General features: G+C 41.4%; 1 protein-coding gene across 6 annotated transcripts in view; it reads left to right on the top strand.

Annotated features, from left to right (window-relative positions):
- The window catches only part of snx25 (sorting nexin 25), a 309,072-nt gene that overhangs the window by 111,231 nt on the left and 174,563 nt on the right, over nucleotides 1-23,278 (top strand). For all 6 annotated transcript variants that reach the window (XM_072257752.1, XM_072257750.1, XM_072257754.1 and 3 more), the window contains exon 4: nucleotides 7,307-7,523. In XM_072257752.1, coding sequence (XP_072113853.1) covers nucleotides 7,307-7,523 — 217 coding nt within the window. The remainder of the gene's footprint in view (nucleotides 1-7,306; nucleotides 7,524-23,278) is intronic.

Consider the following 23,278-nt stretch of genomic DNA (forward strand, 5'->3'; position numbering starts at 1 on the left):
TCATCGAATGAAAAAAATATCGAAAGGAAGCTTTTAAATATCATGGGCTGAAATGCATTAATAAGTGAGTTTAAGCCAGTCCTAGTTTATGGCGAGACCACTAACTAAGTCAGTTATATCACAGCATGTCTTTTATTATTGCTGTTACTTGATTCCATCAAAGATTTTCCATGCTTGTACAGGAGCAATAATAGTTGTTTTGATTTTTATTACTTACACAAAAAGCAAAATTATGTACTTTAAAACTAATGGGAGTCTGTGATTCATCCTGCGATGTTGTATTCTAATCTGTGTTGTTAAATCCATTATTACTAAAGATTAATACTTGGAGCTTCAATTTACTTTTGAGGGAGACGAGGGCCATTGAATGTGCAAAAGTCTCCCAAGTTGGATAGGCTGTAAAGTTTTGGATATAATAATTGAGGGATGTCAATTTAGTAATGCGGAAAGAATTAGGCCACAGTTGACAAGGTATAAAAGTTGAAATGATTTAGAAGCTCAAATTAAGTGCCTGATCATAAAAAAAGACTTGAAAAGATGAACTCTGGTTAGACTCTTTTCTGAATATATGATAGTGGAAGAATGTTTGCGAATATCATTTCAGATGCAATGTTTGCAAATATCTTTCCTCTCATTGTATGCATTCATCTGTGGTCTAGTGTGGGATGGTAGAGCCATGTGATACTGGATGCAAAGATACAGCATTTGCTGGGAAATAGTGGCTGGTTTAATCTGCAATGCATTATTAAAGTAGGTATTGTACAGTAATTTGTGTGAAAGTACATGGTGAATAATTACAAACTGTTGGGCAATTTATGCTGCTCTATCTTTAGCCTTGAGAGGCAGAGGCCTACTGTTAACCTATCCAAAAGATTTGAGAAAATGCCATAGTTTTAAAGATGAGTTAAATAGGCCATTAAGAAACTTTGATTGAAACCTGAAGAGTATTTTCATGACTGAATTTATGTCCTAGTCATCCTTTTTAACAACTTTAGTCCAGAAAGGTGGTGGTGGGAGGTGCAGTGATGCATGTAGTCGAGCCACGGCCTCTTGGTGCTAGAGATCCAGGTTCAATATTGACCTTGGGTGCTTTCTATGCAGAGTTTGCATGTATCACCCTGTGACTGTGTGGGCTTCCTCCAGGTTTTCTGTATTGCCCGCACCTCTGAGAACTGCAGGTTGATCACTGTAAATTACCTCGAGTGTGGGTGTGTGATAAAATTTTAGAGGTGATGAGAATATGAAGGGAAGAAACGTGGAATTAATGTAGGACGAGTACAAGTGAGTGGTAGATAGGGTTGCCAACTGTCCCGTATTAGCCGAGACATCCCGTATACAGTATTGGGCTAAATTGGTTTGTCCCATACGGGACCGCCCTTGTCCCTTATTTCCCCCGCTAAGGTAGAGCGTTCCTATGAAACCGTTTGTAAGTCGAAGAAGCAATTACCATTAATTTATATGGGAAAAATTTTTGAGCGTTCCCTGACCCAAAAAATAACCTACCAAATCATACCAAATAACACATAAAACCTAAAATAACACTAACACATAGTAAAAGCAGGAATGATATGTGATAAATACACAGCCTATATAAAGTAGAAATAATGTATGTACAGTGTAGTTTCACTTAACAGATTGGGAAGATTAAGCCAAAACCAATTTGTAGAAAAAAATTGGCCCGTACACGCATGCGCACGTCATGTATGCACATGTCATGTATGCACACATTGGTGCCCGTGCAAGGCTTCAAGGTCATGGTAGTCTTTTTCAAGGTAAACGCAAGTGTCCCGTATTTGACTGCTACTTTTGTCCCTTATTTGGGAGTGAGAAAGTTGGCAACCCTAGTGATAGATGAACTTAGTGGTCTGATCAGCCTGTTTCTGTGTGTTATCTCTCCATGACTGACCCCTGTGGGAGAGTAGTGGTGGAAAGTGTTCCCTGTCCTTCAAGTCCTTTCATGGTTTTGCTCCACCTTGTCTCTGCAATCTACTTCCAGGCTTAACACATCAGGAGAAATTTGTATAGATGACCAAAAACTTCATCACGCATATGGATTTTAAGGATTGTTTTTGGGGATGGGGTGATGGAATAAAAAGGGGGCAGAGAATGTGTAGGAATGAAATTCTAAGCTTGAGACTGACACAGTAGACATTAAAGGCTGCCACTGGAAATAAGGAAAAATGGAGTGTCCAAAGTAAATTTATTATCAAAATACTTATCACCATATACAACTCTGAGATTTGTTTTCTTGCAGGCATACTCAGTAAATCCATAGAATAATAACCATAACATAATCAATGAAAGACCGCACCTAGGGCATTCAACCAGTGGGCAAAAGACAAAAAACTGAGCAAATACAGAAATAAATAAATTATGTGTGTGTGTGTGTGTGTGTGTGTGTGTGTGTGTGTGTGTGTGTATGTATATGTATGTGTGTGTGTGTGTGTATATATACATACATACACACACACACACACACACACACACACCGTGGTGGTGGTGGGGGGGGGGTGGTCCTTGATGAATATTATTGGATGGCTGTAAAGTTTTAAAAGGTTACAGATGTCACATGTTTATGCCTTGACAAAAAAGATGATATGGTTAAATGACTGTTATTTTTAGTTTTGTATTAACTCTTGACCAACTGTTAATTAATGCTGTGTTAAGAATGTATCTTTTAGGGAAAGTGATAATTTTGATACCAGATGTCACTAAGATGCATCATGCCTAAAAAAAAAATAAAAGTGACATGAGGAAAAACTTGTTTACACAGTGCAAGGTTGGAATCTGAAAAGCATTGCCTTCAGACGTGGAGGAGGCATTGTGGTCTCCAAGGGAATTGGATAAATATAAATTGGTTGAGGGAATGTTGTGCAAGGCTCCTGCAAAGATGCCAGGGTATGGAACTATTGAGTCCCTCTGGTACAGAGCCAGCATGTACACAGATGGCTGCCTCCTTCCTGTAAGTGTAATGATAGTGTGTCATTGCAGATGTACAGCAGTTTCAGCCTGAGAACCCCCCCCCCCCCATGCCTTTGAAAAGTGTGATAGAAATCAGGCTGTAGTATCAGTCTATTTATGGCAAATAAAGACAGCAGCCTAACAGATATTACTAGTAGCATACTTAGTCAGTACATGACATCATTCCAGGCCATCATAGATTCTTCTGACATAGATGTAATTTATGTTAGATCAGCATTAAAGTGAACATGTTCCTAAATGAAACTGAGATGAAAAATCGAAGCAGATATAGGCTATTCAGACCTATGTTTCTGCTGTTCCACTCAGTGAAATCTTGTCTTAGATTTAAACTCACTTTACTATAATAATTCCACACCCTTAATATCTGAAAAGTTGTCAATTTCTTCCTGAAACATTCTCAGTTGTAACACTTAGCTCCTGGGTAGAGAATATGAAAGGTTCACTCCGTTTTGAGTAAAGAAAATTTTTTCATGTACGAGCATAAAAATTATAAACTGGAAAAGGCTACTCTGGCACTTAAGATCCATTGCAAACTCACCCCTACATTCCCTTCTACTCATACGAGCCTTTCACATCTTTGCTCTGTCTCTGCCTTAAAAGTGGTGTTACAGGTAGATAGTATTGTAAAGACAGCTTTTGGCACATTGGCCTTCACAAATCAGGGCACTGAGTACAGGAGTTGGGATGTTATGTTGAAGTTATATAAGACATTTGTGAGGCTGAATTTGGAGTGTTGTGTGTGGTACTGGTCAGTTTCCTACAGGAAAGATATCAATAGTCTTGAAAGAGTACAGTGAAAATGTGCAAGGATGTTGCCAGCACTTGACTTAAATTATAGGGAACGGTTGAATAGGTTAGGATTTTATTCCCTGAAGCACATGAAAAATGAGAGGAGATCTCGCAAAGCTATACAAAATTATGAGGGATATAGAAAGGGTGAATGCACATAGGCTCAGATTGGGTGACCTGGAGGTCATAGGTTTAGGGTGAAATGTGAAATATGAGGGGAAATTTCTTCTCTCTCAGGGTGAGTGTGAACTGAACTTTAAGTAAAAGTGGTAAATGTAGGTTCAATTATGACATTCAAGAGAAATTTGGATGGGTACAAGGAAGGGATGGTGTTTAGATGGCTATGGTCTGGGTGCAGGTAGATGGGACTAGGGAGAAGATCCGGTCAGCATGGACTAGATGGGCTGAAGGGCCTGATTCAGTGCCATACTACTCTATGACTCTTAACAGTTGAAGGTTCAGGTTCTGAAACCTTTTGGAGAGGGGGAGGGGGTGGGGGAAGAGAGAGAGAGATGAAAATGAATACTTTTGCTTAATTTTTGCCTCTTAATTGGACAGTGCTTGTTTTTAAACATACCCAACTCCACAGCCTGTTCCGTACCTCCCTCTGGCCTGATCTACACACTGAGTGGCCACTTTATTAGGTATATCTCATTAATGCAAATGTCTAGTCAGCCAATCATGTAGAAGCAACTCAGTGCATAAAAACATACACACCTGGTCAAAAAGGTTCAGTTGTTGTTCAGACAAAACATCTGGTCTAAATGGGGAAACAATGTTATCTAAATGACTTTGACCGTGGAATGATTGTTGGTGCCAGATGGAGTGGTTTGAATCTCTCAGAAACTACTGATCTCCTGGGATTTTCATGTACAACAGTCGCTAGAATTTATAAAGAATGGTGCAGAACACAAGAAAACCCCAGTAAGCAGCAGTTCTGTGGGTGGTGATGCCTTATTACTGAGAGAGGTCAGAGGAGAATGACCAGACTGGTTTAAGCTGACAGAAAAGCAACAACAACTCAAACAACCATGCCTTAAAGAGAGGTGTGCAGAAGTGCATCTCTGAATGTACAACACATCGAACTTTGAAGTGGATGGGCTACAGCAGCAGAAGACCAAGAACATGCACTCAGTGGCCACTTTATTAGGTACAGAGGATACCTACTAAAGTGGCTACTGAGTGTACATTGTTAATTGCTGACAGGACATTGACCAGATGAATTTTTCATTCGCCGCACTCACTCTAATCTACGGCCCTCTGAATTTGCAAACCTGTAAGCAGTTCTGATGAAAGGTCTCAGACTTGAAACATGAATTGTTTATGTTGTTTAGCAGGGCACATTGTTCTGGATTTTCTCACAAGAAATGTCCTCTGCACATGCAGCTAATCAGTACCCCTCAGGATCATATTTAGTTTAAATCAAGTTCCCCCTCAATCTTTTAAATTTAAGTGGATGCAAGCCTAGATTTTCCAGCCATTCCTCATTTCAGATATTAATTAGTCTGGTAGACTTACTGAACTACAGTTGAAAGTCCCTGTACAGTACCCTTCAGGCCTGATCACTGTTGGACTACAGAAAATGCCACACCACAGAAACTGCTTTCTGATCATCTTCCCCTGAGCAGGAAGCTGTTCTTTTTATGTATGGTGAGACAGTTATGGGAAATGGATGCTGGAGAGTTATGAGAACTGCTCATAGCCCAAAATTTCTGTTTGTCGGAAATAGTTGTCAGCTGAAGTCATTGGCAGCTAAGCTTGCTGAAGTTGCACTTGTAGGTTAATCAGTACAGAGCTAGGCTTCCCTCAGTGCTCAAAGGCCTTGCAAGCAGGAGGTTTGAGAGGTGGTCAGTGGATGCAGCTAGATTTCAAGTCTGGAAATCGAAGTCCCGTCATGGGCTAGACCAGTGATTGATACTGAAGATCGGAGCCCAAATCTTGATCAGAAGTTGAAGCCTGATGGCTGGAGCCAGGAGGCTGAAGGCCTGTTCTGGAGTTGGAGGACTGTGGGGTGTGTGTGTGTGTGTATTTGCACGTGAGGGAGTGTTGTTGTTTTGTTGCTTCTTGTGTTCTGTTTTGCAGTGTTGTGTTGTTCTGGGCTACGTTGGCACTGGACTATGTGGTGACATTTGTGAGTTGCCCCCAGCACATCCCTAGGATGTATTGGTCGTGAACATAAATGCATGAAGTTCTGGCTTCCTTACCTGTGGAAAGAAGTACCGGCTTTGGAAGCAGTGTAGAGGAGATCACCAGGTCGATTCCAGAGATGAGAAGGGATTGAGTCACCTGGGACTATAATCACTAGAATTCAGAAAAATGAGAGGGTTTTTTTTTTTTTTTTTTTTTTTTTTTTTTGAAGCATATAAAATTTTGAAAGGGATAGTCAAGATAGAAGTAGAAGAGTTGTTTCCACTGCGTACATGAGACTAAAACTAGGGGACATAGCCTCAAGATTCGGGAGAATAGATTTAGAACTTAGAAAAGGAGAACCTGCTTTTCCCTGAGAGCAGTGAATCTGTGAAATTCTCTGCCCGGGGAAGCATTTACTTAATTAAATATATTTAAGACACAGTTAGATTTTTGCATAACAGACGAATTAAGGGTTATGGGGAAAAGTTAGGTAGGCGGAGCTGAGTTCACGGCCAGATCAGCCATGATCTTATTGAATGACGGAGCGGGCTTGGTGGGTCAGATGGCCTACTCCTCCTGCTCCTAGTTCCTGTGTTCTCATATAATGTAATACAGTTGTCATCTGAAAATTGAGACCAACGCATTAATTATCTCACCATATATATCCTTTAGGATCCATGGATGTAATCCATGTGAACCAGAGCCACTGCTCTATATGGCCACCTCTTGCACTGGGATTGTAAACCTTGTTTCTACGCAGTCCACCTAAAGCAACCTTGCATTCCTGCATCAATCTTTTCAAACCCCATGAAACTTTAAGGCATATACCATATAATTTTGTTAGATGAGAAAAGCATTCTGAGACTGGGCCTGTTCTCCAAAATAGTTGATGATTGTCCCTTTGTCACTGATTTTCTGACAGTAATGTGAATTATTACTACCTCCTTTTATTGAAACTGTGAGCATATTTGTTTTATTAATATAAAAAAGCAAGATGTCCACTTGAAATGAACATAGTTATTTTAAAATTCTATCTGGTGCTTGTCCCTGACATTGCAAAAATTCCCTATACTACTCCAGAACTCAGGACCTAGAAAAGCCCATAATTCTGTTGCTCTATTGATCACCAAGTGAGCCAGACTGCCTCTTAGTATGTTAATTGGTACCTAACTATGTATATAGAAGTTTGAATGATAAACTCTTGTTGACTCCTGTTTGGACTAGGCTTATGTTCCATTCTCAGACAATGCTACCCTTGTTTTGTGATCTTTGCACTACTTAGTTGAATTATATTGCCAATGAAGTTCTCAATGTCACTCATTTTAAGACAAATTTTGTAGTTTTTTTGTGCTTGAAATGTACGGCATTCATAGTGATCTTACTGTATGTATGCTTTGTGTTTCAGTTTTTGACTATAGCTATAGGGACTACATCCTTTCTTGGTACGCGAATATCAGCAAAGATGAAGGACATTTGTATCAGATGCTTTCAGAGGACTTCTGGGAAATAGCAAAGCAACTGCGGTCTCGTCTGGGTAACATTGACATCGTTAAGGTTGTTTGCAATGATGTTGTACGGACTGTACTCACTCACTTCTGTGACCTCAAGGCGGCAAACTCAAGGTAAAAGATTAATTCAAAATGTGTACACACATACTCATTTGTCCTGTATTATTATTTGTATCACAATGTCCACAGTAACTCGAAGTACATTAAGTGTTAGGTAGCAATAAGAACAAGAATCTAGTTTTATATCACTCTTGTCTTACTGAGCTGAGAGCAATTGTACTGATCCAATTGAGATTCAGATTATTGTCAAATACATCAGGGTGTAATGAAGTTACATGTATCTTGCCTCAAGTCAGCCCTCACAGAGCTAAGTTTAATTGCAACATTTGTTGTATGTTTGCTCTTTACAAATGGATTGTTAAAACAATCTTTTCTTTGCTTATTAGTCATTCCCACGTTCCCTCTAAACTCAAAAGTCATAATTTGATACAAATAGCTTAATGGCACCCTTAAGTAGAGAGTTAACCAAATTTTCCAAAGAATGTGCTTAGTTCACTGATTGTGTGTTTGTTGGTGGGGAAGAACATTGGAAAGAAATGTAAAGGAGAGCTGAATAAAAATTTTGGAAACTATTCAAATAACTGAATAATACCTATCCATCTGTCCCCTCACAGAATTGTAATCGCAGAAATTTGTCCGTATCACTTGTCCCAAGAATTGAGTCTGGTTAATTTTTTTGTACATTGAATTTCTAGTCCAGATATTGGTGGTAAGGGAGGCAAATGCAATGTTAACATTCATTTTGAGAGGATTAGAATTTAAGAACAAGGATGTGATGCTGAGACTTTATAAGACATGGGTCAGACCGCACTTGGAGTGTTGTGAGCAGTGTTCAAGTATATTGTCATCTGACTGTACATATACATAATCAAACGAAACAACATTACCCTAGACCAGGGTGCACCCACAAAATGTATCACACACAGCACATAGAACAAAATATTACCACAAATATGCTAATAAAATATCATTCTATGTGGGTAGTATGCAACACAGGTAAATATTAAACAGCTCACTGCCCTTGTGACAAGACCTCAGTGCTGGCAGGGTATTCATTAGACTCACAGCCTCAAGGAAGAAGCTGTTACTCAGTCTGGCTGTCCTGGTCCTGATGCTCCTGTACCCCCTTCCTGACTGTAGTGGCTCAAAGAGATTGTGAGATGGGCGGTAGGGATCCTCAACAGTGCTTTGGGCCGCCTTAGTAAATATCACAAATAGTTGGGGTGGGGTGGGGAGGGAGACCTCGGTAGTCCTCTTGGCAGTTTTTTACTATCCTCTGTAGAGGCTTGCCATCTGATGTCTTGCAGTTTCCATACTGCACAATGATGCAGCTAGAGGGGACACCCTTGAAGGTGCTCCTGTCGAAAGTTGTGAGAATGGGGGAGAGGAGCCTTGCATGCCTCAGGAAAGGAAATTGCCTTTTAAACTCACGAGAGAGCATAGGCCATCAAATTATTTTTGCTGTTGATGTTTCTGTAGCAGGCAATTTCTTTTTTATTTTTCACGAGGTCGAGTTGCTAGCTCGATGCTCAACCCAGCACGGATGGAAAGCATGCCAGGGGAGCCGGCTGGGTTCGAACTCGGGAGCCTTCACTCTGAAGTCCGGCGCTGATGCCGTCTCCTCAGAAAAAGTAGGTGGTGCTATGCAGCCTTGATGAGGTGTTGTGGGTCCAGGTTAGATCATCCATATACACGCCAAGGAACTTTGTGCTCTTCATTCTATCCATGGCAGAGCCATTGATGTGCAGTGGAGAGTTGTCGATCTGCACCTTCCTGGTCCATAATTATCTCACTTGTCTTGCCCATGTTGGGTTTCAGGTTGTTGTTCTCACACTATTTGACAAGCCTCTCTACTTCCTCTCTGTATGATGAGGCCAGCCACTGTTGTACCACCAGCAAACTTGATGATGCAGTTTGACTTGGATCTGGCAGTACAGTCATGAGTCAGCAGCGTGAATGGCAGTGGGCTGAGCACACAATCCTGGGGGACACCAGTGCTCAGCATGATGGAGCTTGAAATGTTGCTGTCAATTCAGACTGACTGGAGTCTTTCAGTCAAGAAGTAGCCAGTCACTGATCCTGCATATTCATTAATTTTGACCATAAGACATGGGAGCATAATTAGGCCATTCAGCCCATCAGGTCTACTCTGCCATTCCACCATGGCTGATCCCGGATCCCATTCAACCCCATACACCTGCCTTCATACTATATCCTTTGATGCCCTGACCAATCAAGAAACAACCAACTTCCCCCTTAAATATACCCACGGCCTTGGCATGAATTGATGAATGATTGATAGCCACCTCTCTGAATATACTGTAGTCCGTGCTTTCAAAACAGACTGCAGTGCTGAGGTGGAACTCTCTGGCCAGGTCCTGATCTCCCTGTAAACTGGTTTGGCCTGCGTAATCCGTGATCTGCATGCAGTGATTAGCAAAATAGGTATGTGGCCTGAGTATCCGAGGTGAGGGTGCAGGGGGGAAGGGGGTGGGAGAGGAACAGTGCTGTTAGCTCTACGAATGTTGCTATATTATATTCTCTCCTCTGGGTGTGAAGTTGACATACTGGTAGAACTTTGGCAGGATTGTTTTTCAGTTAGCATGATTGAGGTCACCAGCAACAATGAAGAAACGATTGTGTTGAGTGGCTTTGAGGCTATTTATCTAAGTAAGAATGTGCTGGTATTGGAGAAGGTCCAGAGGAGGTCCACAAGAATGATCCTGAGAAGGAAAGAGTTAACGTAGAAGGAGCATTTGATGCCTCTGGGGATCTCATTGAAACCTATCGAATATTGAAAAGATGAATATAGGGTGGACATGGGGAAGATGTTTCCTATAGTGGGAGAGTCTAGGAACAAAGAACACAGCCTCAGACTACAAGAAAATTCCTTTAGAACAGCAATGAGGAATTTCTTTAGCTAGAAGGTGGTGGAATTCATTGCTACAGACTGCCTTAGAGGTGAAGTCATTGGGGATATTTAAAGCGGAGGTTAATAGGTTCTTAATTTGTAAATGTGTTAAAGGTTATTGAGAGAATGCAGGAGTATGGGACTGAGAGAGATAATAAATAAGCCATGATGGAATGGTGGAGCAGACTTGATGGGCTGAATGGCCTGATTCTGCTCCTGTGAACTATGGTCTAATATCAAAGAGGCCATTAATGCGTTGTGACAATGCTAGTTCATTGAAGGAATTCTCATTCTAATTCCTGTTGGTTGTATCTTGTTTTCTTCAAAATATTATGTTTGCCCACTTCCCTTTTCACTGCAAATATTTTGAAAACTGCATTAGTGGAATAGGAGTATCACTGGCAAAACCCCTAATTCTCCTTTAAGAAGGTGGTAGTTTGTTAATGCTTTATAAAAAGTTACTGTCTGCAAGAGGTTCTAAGGGTGCTGGTAATCGAGCAGGATGCACAAAATGCTGGAGGAATTCGGCAAGTCAAGCAACATCTATGGAGAGGAATAAATAGTCAACATTTTGGGCCCAGACACTTCATCAGGATTGAAAATGAAGTGGGTAGAAGCCAATATAAGAAGTTGTGGGCAGGGAGGTGGGGAAGGAGTAGAACTGGCAGGTGATAAATGCAAGTCTGCTTGAGTACATGGTTGAAGCGTGAGAGGGGGAGCAGTGAGGGAGGGACTCACTGAACTCACGCTGAAGAGAAAATCTAAGCTTCAGGGTTATTCCCAAATTCTGAACAAAAGTCTCTAGCATATAGATTGTTAAAGGAATGATGAGATATTTACTACTCGAGCTGGTGTGTAACTTGAGAAAGAACTACAGCTAAAAGTGTTCACGTATGCCTAATACCGCACTCTTTCCCAGGAGTAGAAGTCATGAGTTTGAGAAACACTGCCAAAGAAATCTCGGTGAGATGCTGCAATTAATTTTGTACTATCCCCAAGAGGACATGGGGAATCAAATTTGGAGTAGGCTATTTGGTACTGGTACCTTCTCTGTTATTCAGTTAGATTATGGCTGACCTTTTACATTAGAAAAGACTTCCTGCAATAAGCAGATATCAGTTGATTATTTTTTTGGATGTTGAAGGAATTGATCTATCTGCTCTTGAATGTACATGGTTACTGAGCCTCCGCTGACCTTTTTGGTAGAAAATTATAAGAATCACTACCCCAGATGAAGATATTTAATTTTATTCCTGGAAAAACCTTCCCTAAACTGAGACTGTGAACCCTGATTGTAGGCACTTGTGTGAATTTTCTTTGTTTTAATGCAATTTTACATTTTTCTAAACTCAATTTTCTTAATCTATCTTTGCAGGATAAATTTCACAGCGTACAAATTGGTCTGCATAATTACATTGTGTTGGCTTTTACTTCTGTACTCAAACCCTCTTCCAATAAAGACTAGCAGACATTTTGCCTTACTTATTGAGTCCTGGTGAGATATTATTTTGAAGACTGTTTTCAAGTCAGGTCTTATTACTCAAGAAAGGACATTCTTGCTATAGAGAGTTCACCAAATTGATTTGGTTGTTGGATGTCGGTTTGTTGTACCAGGAGAAGTTAAGTAAACTGGATGTATACGCTTGGGTCATTGGGGAAAACAGAGGTGAACTCATTCATACATATACTATCCTTAATGGGTTTTATAGGGTAGTTTTTCTTGGCTGTGATGTCCAGGATCAGATGGATGAAATCAGGGGTTGGCTGTTCAGGTGAAAGATGAAAATAAATATGAGGGTAGTGTTCTTTTGGAAATCTGTACCGAAGAGGGCAAAAGAGGTTCAGTGACTAACTGTGTTCAAGACAGTAAATGATGAGTCTTCAGTTATCAAACGAATCAGCAGGTGCTGAGTTAGTGCTGGAAAGTAGCGCTCAGATAAAGGCTAAACATGATCTTGTTGATGAGAACAGAAACAAGGGACCCAATAGCCAACTTCAACTTCTGTTTCCTTTGTTCTAATTGCATGCTGAACCTGCATGTTAACTTATGGAGAGTGTTTTGGAGACAACTTTTGGAGAGATTTCAGACATCTTACTAGGGTATGGACCGGGCAGCCTCCTAATCCAAAAATCACTTTTATGTTACATTTTTATCCCAGGAAATCAATCCTCAGTGAACACACCAACACACCCAATTTCACAGGCTCTAATTTTGTTTAAAAAGATCTTGTGCAGAACCTTATCGGTAAAGAAAAGATTAAAAATTAGCTTTATTTGTTACGTGCATCGAAACATACAGTGAAATGTGCCATTTGTGTCAACAACCAACACAGTCTGAGGATATGCTGGGGGCAGCCTGCAAGTGTTGCCGTGACTGCCATGCCAACATAACATACCCACAACTTACTAGCCTGTATCCTGTATGTCTTCGGAATGTGAGAGGAAACAGGAATGGTCTCTGGTAGGACATACACACCCCTTGCAGACAGTGGTGGGAATTGAACCCAAAATTCTGATTGCTGGCACTATAAATTATTATGCTAGCCACTACACTAGTTGTGCAGCCCACCTCTGCTTCCATGCCTCCCACAAGTGCAAAGACATTCACTTGTTACTTCCTTATCTATTCTGGTAGTTAGAACTTCAAATAAACATTCTCAAACTGATTTTGTCAAACATTACTTTCTTTTCATAAAGTCGTGTTAACCCTGCCCAGTTCTATTGCTGCTTAGGATGGTGGTACTCTTAGTATCACTCCCTCAAAACAGTAGAGGTTTATTGTGCAATGTACAGTAAGAGAGTTCACTGTGAGGAGCTGTGTAGAAATGTCACTGTTGTCCTGATATAAAGTATCTACTTGATATAAGCAAAGGTAGCCCTGAGAAAAAAAAAATCACTTGTGAAATAATTCATTTAAGCCAATGTAAGCCTGAGGGCCACTGAGACAAATGATTTAATTGATTGATTTATTACGAAAGCTGTGGAAATAAGAGGACTATTTTGGAGCTGAAGAGGATGCAGATGTTGCATATCTCAGACAGTTTCTCATAGATCCCTATTGCTCTTGCTCTCATGACTTCCTTTCTTTGTTCCATTTAACTTAACTTTTTTATTTGGCTGACACAGCTGACATTTTCTGCATTAGTGCAGAATATTATGCTGATCTAAGGAGTTTCCATCCATGACATAAAATAGTCTAATATTCAAGAGTAACTTTGTCTCTCTAATCCCAGGTGCAAGAATTTAATTTTAATTTACTTAAGGGAAGCAGGGAAAGTTCTCCATCTTCTTCATCATGTCAATAGCTTTCAATCTAATTTAAGTTTAATTGTCATTCAACTATACATGAATATTCATGATACAACCAAATGAGATAGCGTTACAATGGGTCAAGGTGCTAACACACACATTACCAACAGTCACAGACAAGAACACATTTATAGAATAAGAGTCGCAACACTCCCTAGCCTTTGTATATACAAGCACATATAGATGCAGAATATTCATGTATGTAGTCCAGATCTCCCCTCGGTTTTCACTGCTGTCAGTCATGCAAGTCTCAGGTGGAGATTCAGGAATACCATTGTACTCAGATGTAGAAGGATTCTTCATTTTCCATAACAGTATTGTTTTACCAGTCAGAGTTATTAGCCCCGAGCTGACCGCACCCCCACCCCCGAACCAGGAGGACTGGTGGACCACTCTTAGATTGACCTCTACCCTTTGACCTGTTTGGCATGGGTGACCCTATGAAGAGTCAAAGCATAAAACCCTTCCTCCAGCCAACATGGCTCTCTAGGTCATTAAGGCATGCAAGTCTCCGAACCCAACGACAAGATTGTGGTCCTCCTCGAAGAACTTAATTTTAAAATGATGTCCATATTAATAATTCACATTCTGTATTACTGGGACTTGACCAAACCGCATTCCTTTCCATTTCATTTCATTGGCTGAGTGGTGGCACAATGCATGTACAACAGATCTTTGTCTGTATTATACTAGTATAGTATGCAGCCAAAGGCATCTTAGCTATGCTCTGGGCAGCAGAATCAGTGTAATTATACATCAGCGTTATTCTGGGAGTTAGGTGCAAAGTTGAAAGTCTGGACCTCCAGGGTTGCAATCTCAGAATTGCTACCCGTGCCACCTGCTAGTGGGGCTAGAAATAGGAAGATAATGCAGCTAACTATGTGGCTAAGGAGTTGGTGCAGGAGGGAGGGCTTCATGTTTCTGGACAATTGGGCCTTGTTCCAGGGAAGGTGGGACCTGTTCCAATGGGACGGGTTGCACCTGAACTGGAGGGGGACTAACATCCTTGCAGGAAGGTTTGCTAGTGCTGCTCCGGGGGGGTTTAAACTAGATTTGCAGGGGGAGGGGAACCAGAGTGTTAGAGCAGATAGTGAGATAGAGGAAGATAAAGGTCATGCGAGAACTGCAAGTATGGTGTATGGAGTAAAGCCAGATCTAACATATAAAGAGGCTTTGAGGAAAGAGAAACAGAATAAAGGGTGTTAAGTTAGAAGGGCTAAACTGCGTGTACTTCAATGCAAGAAGCATCAGGAGCAAAGGTGATGAACTGAGAGCTTGGATGCATACATGGAATTATGATGTAGTGGCCATTACAGAGACTTGGCTGGCACCAGGGCAGGAATGGATTCTCAATATTCCTGGATTTCAGTGCTTTAAAAGGGATAGAGAGGAGGGAAAAGGGGAGGAAGGGTGGCATTACTGGTCAGGGATACGACTAAAGCTACAGAAAGGTTGGGTAATGTAGCAAGATCCTCTTTTGAGTCAGTATGGATAGAAGTCAGGAACAGGAAGGGAGCAGTTACGCTACTGGGAGTATTCTATAGGCTCCCTTGTAGCAGCAGAGATACCGAGGAGCAGATTGGGAGGCAGATTTTTGAAAGGTGCGAAAATAACAGGGTTGTTATCATGGGTGACTTTAATTTCCCTAATATTGATTGGCCCCTGATTAGTTCCAATGGTTTAGACAGGGCAGAGTTTGTTAAGTGTGTCCAGGACGGATTCCTGTCACAGTATGTTGACAGGCCGACTAGGGGGAATGCCGTACTAGATCTAGTATTAGGTAACGAACTGGGTCAGGTCACAGATCTCTCAGTGGGTGAGCATCTGGGGGACAGCGACTACCCACTCCCTGGCCTTTAACATTATCATGGAAAAGGATAGAATCAGAGAGGACAGGAAAATTTTTAATTGGGGAAGGGCAAATTATGAAGCTATAAGGCTCGAACTTGTGGGTGTGAATTGGGATGATGTTTTTGCAGGGAAATGTACTATGGACATGTGGTTGATGTTTAGGGATCTCTTGTAGGATGTCGGGGATAAATTTGTCCCGGTGAGGAAGGTAAAGAATGGTAGAGTGAAGGAAGCATGGATGACAAGTGAGGTAGAGAATCTAGTCAGGAGGAAGAAGGCAGCATACATGAGGTTTAGGAAGCAAGGATCAGATGGGTCTATTGAGGAATATAGGGAAGGAAGAAAGGAGCTTAAGAAGGGGCTGAGGAGAGCAAGAAGGGGGCATGAGAAGGCCTTGGCGAGTAGGGTAAAGGAAAACCCCAAGGCATTCTTCAATTATGTGAAGAACAAAAGGATGACAGGAGTGAAGATAGGACCGATTAGAGATAAAGGTGGGAAGATGTGCCTGGAGGCTGTGGAAGTGAGCGAGGTCCTCAATGAATACATCTCTTCGGTATTCACCAAAGAGAGGGAACTTGATGACGGTGAGGACAGTATGAATGAGGTTGATGGTTTGGAGCATGATGATATTAAGGGGTAGGAGGTTTGGAGTTGTTAAAATACATTAGGATGGATAAGTCCCCGAGGCCTGATGGAATATTCCCCAGGCTGCTCCATGAGGCGTGGGAAGAGATTGCTGAGCCTCTGACCAGGATCTTTATGTCCTCGTTGTCCATGGGAATGGTACTGGAGGATTGGAGGTAGGTGAATATTGTCCCCTTGTTCAAAAAAGGTGGTAGGGATAGTCCGGGTAATTATAAACCAGTGAGCCTTACGTCTGTGGTGGGAAAGCTGTTGGAAAAGATTCTTAGAGATTGAATCTATGGGCATTTAGAGAATCATGGTCTGATCAGGGACAGTCAGCATGGCTTTGTGAAAGGCAGATCATGTCTAACAAGCCTGATAGAGTTTTTTGGGGAGGTGACCAGGCGTATAGATGAGGGTAGCGCAGTGGATTTTAGTAAGGCATTTGACAAGGTAGGCTTATTCAGAAAGTCAGAAGGCATGGGATACAGGGGAGTTTGGCCAGGTGGATTCAGAATTGGCTTGCCTGCAGAAAGCAGAGGGTCGTGGTGGAGGGAGTACACTGGGATTGGAGGGTTGTGACTAGTGGTGTCTCACAAGGATCGGTTCTGGGACCTCTACTTTTCATGATTTTTATTAATGACTTAGATGTGGGGGTAGCGGGGTGGGTTGGCAAGTTTGCAGACGACACAAAGGTTGGTGGTGTTGTGGATAGTGCAGAGGTTTGTCGAAGATTGCAGAGAGACATTGATAGGATGCAGAAGTGGACAGAGAAGTGGCAGATGGAATTCAACCTGGAGAAGTGTGAGGTGGTACATTTTGGAAGGACAAACTCCAAGGCAGAGTACAAGTAAATGGCAGGATACTTGTAGTGTGGAGGAGCAGAGGGACCTGGGGGTACATGTCCACAGATTCCTGAAAGTTGCCTCACAGGTAGATAAGGTAGTTAAGAAACCTTATGGAGTGTTAGCTTTCATAAGTCGAGGGATAGAGTTTAAGAGTCGTGGGGTAATGATGCAGCTCTATAGAACTCTGGTTAGGCCACACTTGGAGTACTGTGTCCAGTTCTGGTCGCCTCACTATAGGAAAGATGTGGAAACATTGGAAAAGGTACAGAGGAGATTTACCAGGATGCTGCCTGGTTTAGAGAGTACGCATTATGATCAGAGATTAAGGGAGCTAGGGCTTTACTCTGTGGAGAGAAGGAGGATGAGAGGAGACATGATAGAGGTATACAAGATATTAAGAGGAATAGATAGAGTGGACAGCCAGCGCCTCTTCCCCAGGGCACCACTGCTCAATACAAGAGGACATGGCTTTAAGGTAAGGGGTGGGAAGTTCAAGGGGGATATTAGAGGAAGGTTTTTTACTCAGAGAGTGGTTGGTGCGTGGAATGCACTGCCTGAGTCAGTGGTGGAGGCAGATACACTAGTGAAATTTAAAAGACTACTATACAGGTATATGGAGGAATTTAAGGTGGGGGTTTATATAGGAGGCAGGGTTTAAGGGTCGGCACAACGTTGTGGGCCGAAGGGCCTGTACTGTGCTGTACTGTTATATGTTTAGAATATTGTTTCTTTTAAGAGGAAAAGATAGACTTACCCATTTCAAGATTGGGGTTTGTAATTTACCAGAGAGTTTGGCAGCAAGTATTTGTTTCTAGATGGCTCTATAAGGCACTGGTAAGAACTCACTTGAAGTACTGTGTGCGGTTTTGTGCTCCTTATTTAAGAAAGGATTTGCTGATGTTGGAGAGGGTTCAGAGAAGATTCACTAGAATGATTCCGGGAATGAGAGGGTTAACATTTGACCGCTCTTGGACTGTATTCCTTGGAGCTTAGAAGAATGAGGGGGGACCTCATAGAAACATTTTGAATGTTGAAAGGCATGGACAGAGTGGATGTGGCAAAGTTGTTTCCCATGGTAGGGGAGTCTAGTACAAGAGGGCATGACTTTAGGATTGAAGGGCACCCATTCAGAACAGAGATGCGAAGAAATTTTTTTAGCCAGAGGGTGGTGAATCTGTGGAATTTGTTGCCACGGGCGGCAGTGGAGGGCAAGTCATTGGGTATATTTAAGGCAGAGATTGATGGGTATCTGAGTAGCCAGGGCATCAAAGGTTATGGTGAGAAGGCGGGGGAGTGGGACTAAATGGGAGAATGGATCAGCTCACGATAGAATGGCGGAGTGGACTCGATGGGCGAAATGGCCGACTTTCTGCTCCTTTGTCTTATGGTCTTATGGAAAGCTATAGATTTTGAAGTTTTATTATTGGTTTCAATTGGAATGCTATCGAGCCGTGGCTTGTCATTTGAAGGTGTTCATATTTACTTTTTTTTGATGAATTGATAAGACCTATCACATTCTTCAGAGAACTCTAGCATTGTGATAAGTGTGCCAGCAATTATGGTACAGAGTCCTGCCGAAGGCTTTCAGCCTGAAACATCGACTGTACTTTTTTCTATAGATGCTGCCTGATCTGCTGAGTTCCTCCAGCATTTTGTGTGTGTTGCTTGAATTTCCAGCATCTGCAGGTTTTCTTTTGTCAGCAATTTTGTTTACCTTTTGTTGTTATTTGGTATAGAACACTGATGTACTATCCCTGTCAACCACGTCATCCTGCCCTCTCTTTGATGCCCTTACTAAATAATTACCTATCAACCTCCAATTTAAGTATACCCAGCAACTTGGCATCCACAGTTGTCTGTAGCAATAATTTCCACAGGTTCACCACCTTCTGGCTAAAGGAATTCTTCCTCATCTCTGTTCGAAAGAGATTTCCTTGACACTCAGCCTCCTTCTCCTGCACTCTCCCTCTATCGGAAACATCCTCTCCATGTCTACTCCATCTGGACCTTTCAATATTCAGTAGATAGGACATAAACATCGAATGCTGGAGCCACAGAGGTAGTGAGAAATAGAAAGACCGTTATGCCTATCTATAGATCCTAACAGGTTGTACAGATAGATATGGTGGTAGAGAAGGGATGGTTGCTTTCATTAGTCAGGCATTGAATATAAGAGCTTGAAGTTCATGGTACAGATTCATGAAACATTGACCATTGGAGTATTGTGTACGTTTCTGGTCACACAATAGGAAAGGGGTGATTGCATTGGAAAGCACAGATGAAAGATTTATCAGAATGTTCCTTGGGATGTAATGTTTCAGTTATGAGGAGAGACTAGGTAGGTTAGATTTGGTTTTCTTGGAATGAAGGAAGCTAAGAAAGGTATAGATCGGGTAGATAGTGGGAAGATTTTCCACATTACAGAGGTGGCCAAGTTCAGAGATTTCAGGGTAAGGTGTAGGAGGTTTAAAGGTGATTTGAGGATGAATATTTTTACCCAGAAGGTTGAATTTGAAACACATTTTGTCAAAGGGTACATGCAGATAATCTCATAACATGTATTTGGATGAGCACCTGATGCATCAAACCACTGAAGGCTATGGACGAAGTGCTGGTAAATGGTATTGATGGTGATGCTGTATGACTCTCTTTATCTAGTTATTATCTCATTGCTTTTTAAGTTTCCCGTGTGCCAATTAGCTGCCACAGTTTCTGTATTATATAAAACCTTTATAGGACTTTAAATTTACAATAGACTTCTTCAATCTGCAAACTTTTATTGAGCTGTGATATAAATGGAGGCAGTTAGTGAAATATACTGATCCATGTAAATCATTTAAGATGCAAAATTATATCAATTAATTTTCTCCAGTAATCCCTCTTCTACCAAGAGTACACTTGCACATTCTCTTCATAGTGTGATTTAATTATTAAATCTATTCAGTGCAGCTTGCTGTAACTGGGCACCATGGCAGCATAGCAGTTAGCACGACATTTTTACAGCTCGGCGCGTCAAAATTTGGAGTTCAATTGCCAGTGCTGTGTGTAAGAAATGTGTCTGTCCATCCCATAAACACGTGGGTTTCCTCCTACATTCCAAAGATGTACCAGTTAGTGGATTAATTGGTCATGGTAATTTGTCCTGTAATTAGGCTGGGATTAAGTGTGGGGGGGGGGGGGGGTTGTTGGGTGGTGCGGCTCATTGTGCCAGAATGGCCTGTTCCATTCAGTATCTCTAGATAAATAAATAAACTGCTCACCAAGGATATCGGCACTCCAGCAATGATTTATCAAGATGACGGAAACATGATATTAAATAAGGTCTTTCACATTTTTAAGAGTGATTGCAAAAAGGTTGAGGTTCAGCCTTGAACATAGATGTGTATAAGAAATTAAATAATCTGTCTTTGTGATCTCCTGCTCAGAAATTGCTTTCAAAGCCTTTTTTGCTGAGCTCACTTTATTTATATATGAAATTATTTACAAAGTCTTCAGTGACACTTTGCTTGAAATGTCAATAAGGGCCAGTCCCCCCCCCCCCCAACTCCACCCTCCGCCCAGTTCATAAAGTGAAAAAGCAGAGGCATAAATCTTAGTGAGAGAGAGTAGTTTAATTATAGTCCTGGAAATAAAAACATAAGACATAGGAGCAGAATTAGGCCATTCTGCCCATCAAGTTTGATCATAACTGATTTGTTTCTGAAACTAGAATAATACGCGTTGCTTAAAATTTATTTTGTAGTTAAGAAACCTTTACTTCAATTCAACTGCATTAAAAAAGAAATATAATTTTAAATGTAGATTCGAACTATTGTTCCTTGAAACATAATATTTTAAACAATTTTATTTGAACTGCTGTCCTGGACTTGAGTATTAAGTGAAGATCAACAGCACAAAACTTCCTGACATTTGGCACTAAAGCGAATGTTTTGTATGGAGTTTATTTGTATTACAAATGGAATTTCAGATACAGTTTAACCATAATTTTCTGTTCAGGGCAAAGGAGCAGCTAGCAAGTGGGAGGCTTTTAAAAGGGTCATATCGAGAGTCCAGGGGCAGTATGTTCCTGTTAGGGTGAAGGGTAGCGGGATATCAAGGCTCTGGTAAGAGAATAAGGGGGAATTGTATATCGCGCATGAATATACAAAGTTTTAGAATAAGCTTAAGAAGGAAATCAGGAGGGTAAAAAGAGGGTATGAGTTGGATATGGCAGGCAGGATTAAAAATAATCTCAAGAAGTTCTTCAGTATTATTATCAGTAAAAAGGTGATTAGGGAGAATCTAGATCCTCTTAAAGGATATCAGAGTTGCATATGTGTGGAGCCGTAGGAGATGGATGAGATTTTAAATAATATCTATTTCTTCAGTGTGTTTACTGAGGAGAATATTGTGGATGCCGTGGAAATGAGGATAATAAATAGAGAAATCTTGGGTCATATGTATATTATGAGAAAGGTAGTATTTGCTGCCTTGAAGAGCATTAAGGTGGGCAAATCCCCAGAGCCTTATAGAAACTAGGAATGCATTCATAGAGGCCCTTGTAGAGGTTTGGTTCATTGTTAGCACTGGCAAATTTCCTGAAGACTGGAAGTAGGCTGATGTTTTTCCATTGTTCAAAATGTGTGGTAAGGATAGCATGATCTGGCATTACTTGGACAGTCAAGGCCATGGTGGGAAGCCATGTCTGGTGAATCGTTTGGAGTTTCTCAGAGGTAACTGAGGGGGTAGATGAAGGTAGAACAATGAATGTTGTCTTTGTGAACTTTAGTAAGGTGTTTGACAAGGTTCCATTGGCAGGCTTGTCTGGAAGGTTAGAACCTGTAGGATTCAGGGGGACCTAGTGAGGTGAATTGAGAATTGCCTTAATGATAGGTAGCAGAGGGTGCTGGGTGAAGGCCAGTTCTCTGACTGGATGCCTGTAACCGGCGGGGTGTCCTGGAGGTCAGTATTAGGAACTCTGTTATTCATTATATATGTAAATGATTTGGACATGAATGTACTTGGTATGATTAGCAAGTTTGCTGATGGTACTAAACTAAAGAGTCTAGTTGATGGTGAAGCAGATAACAATGAATTGCAAAGAGATCTTGATGAGCTAGGGCGATGGACTGAGCAGTGGCAAATGGATTTCGATTTGGGTATGTCTGACGTATTGTATTTTTTTTGACAGTCCAACCTGGCTATAGCTGACTGTGAATGGCAGAGCACTGATGTGCAACCCACACTAAATGCAGGAGGAACTCAGCAGGCCAGGCAGCATGTATGGGGGAAAAAGTGCAGTCTACGTTTTGGACCAAAATGTCGACTGTACTTTTTTCCATAGACTACAAGAACCTGGAAGTACAAATGTCGAGTTTGCTGTAAGTAGTCATGAAAATAAACAGGATGATGAAGAAGGTGTGTAGTATGCTGGCCTTCATCAATCTGGACATAGAGTTTAGGAGAAGGAACATCATGTTGCAGTATATAACCTGCTGGTGAGGCTGGACTTGGAATATCGTGTACTGTTTTGGTCACCCTGTTACAGGAAAAGTGTTGTCAGGTAGGTACAGAAGTAATTTATGAGGATGCTGCCTAGACTAGAGGGCCTTGGTTATAGGGAGATGTTAGCCATGCTGGATCTTTAGTTCATGGAGTGCAGGAGAATGAAGGGCGACCTCATAGAGATTATAAAATCATGAAGGTATAGATTAGGTAGATGGTCATGGTCTTTTCCCCAGGGTTGGCGAGTCTAAAACTAGAAGGCAGAGGTACAGGATAAGAGACTGAAAAGAGACCTGAGTAGTAACTTCTTCATTCAGATGATAGTGACAATTTGGAATGAGCTTCCAGAGGGAGTGGTCAAGGTGGGTATGATTGCATCACTTAAGAGACATTTGGATAGGTACAAGGAGGGGAGGGGCTTGGAGGGTTTTAGACCTAATGTGGGCAACTGTGACTAGTAGGGAAGATGCTGTGGTCGGCATGGGCTAGTTAGGCCAAAGGGCCAGTTTTTGTACAGTATTACTGTGTAACTCTGCGGTCCATTTGAAATCATGACAGAGTGGGCTGAAGAATCTATTTGCGTACCTAAAACTTCTGAATTTCTTGTTGTCTATTTGTTGAGGAGTGTTTTATATGGTTGTTAAATAATACAGAATTGCTTCACTCCCTAATACAGGTCTTCTGCATTGCATGCAGTTTTTGCTTTGTGTCAGCCTCTTAACACAAGCAGTGGCTGTATTGCAGGTTGATATTCCCCTAATTAAAAAAAAACTTCATAATAA

Source organism: Mobula birostris, chromosome 5 (assembly GCF_030028105.1).
Source record: "Mobula birostris isolate sMobBir1 chromosome 5, sMobBir1.hap1, whole genome shotgun sequence".
Lineage (NCBI taxonomy): Eukaryota > Metazoa > Chordata > Chondrichthyes > Myliobatiformes > Myliobatidae > Mobula > Mobula birostris.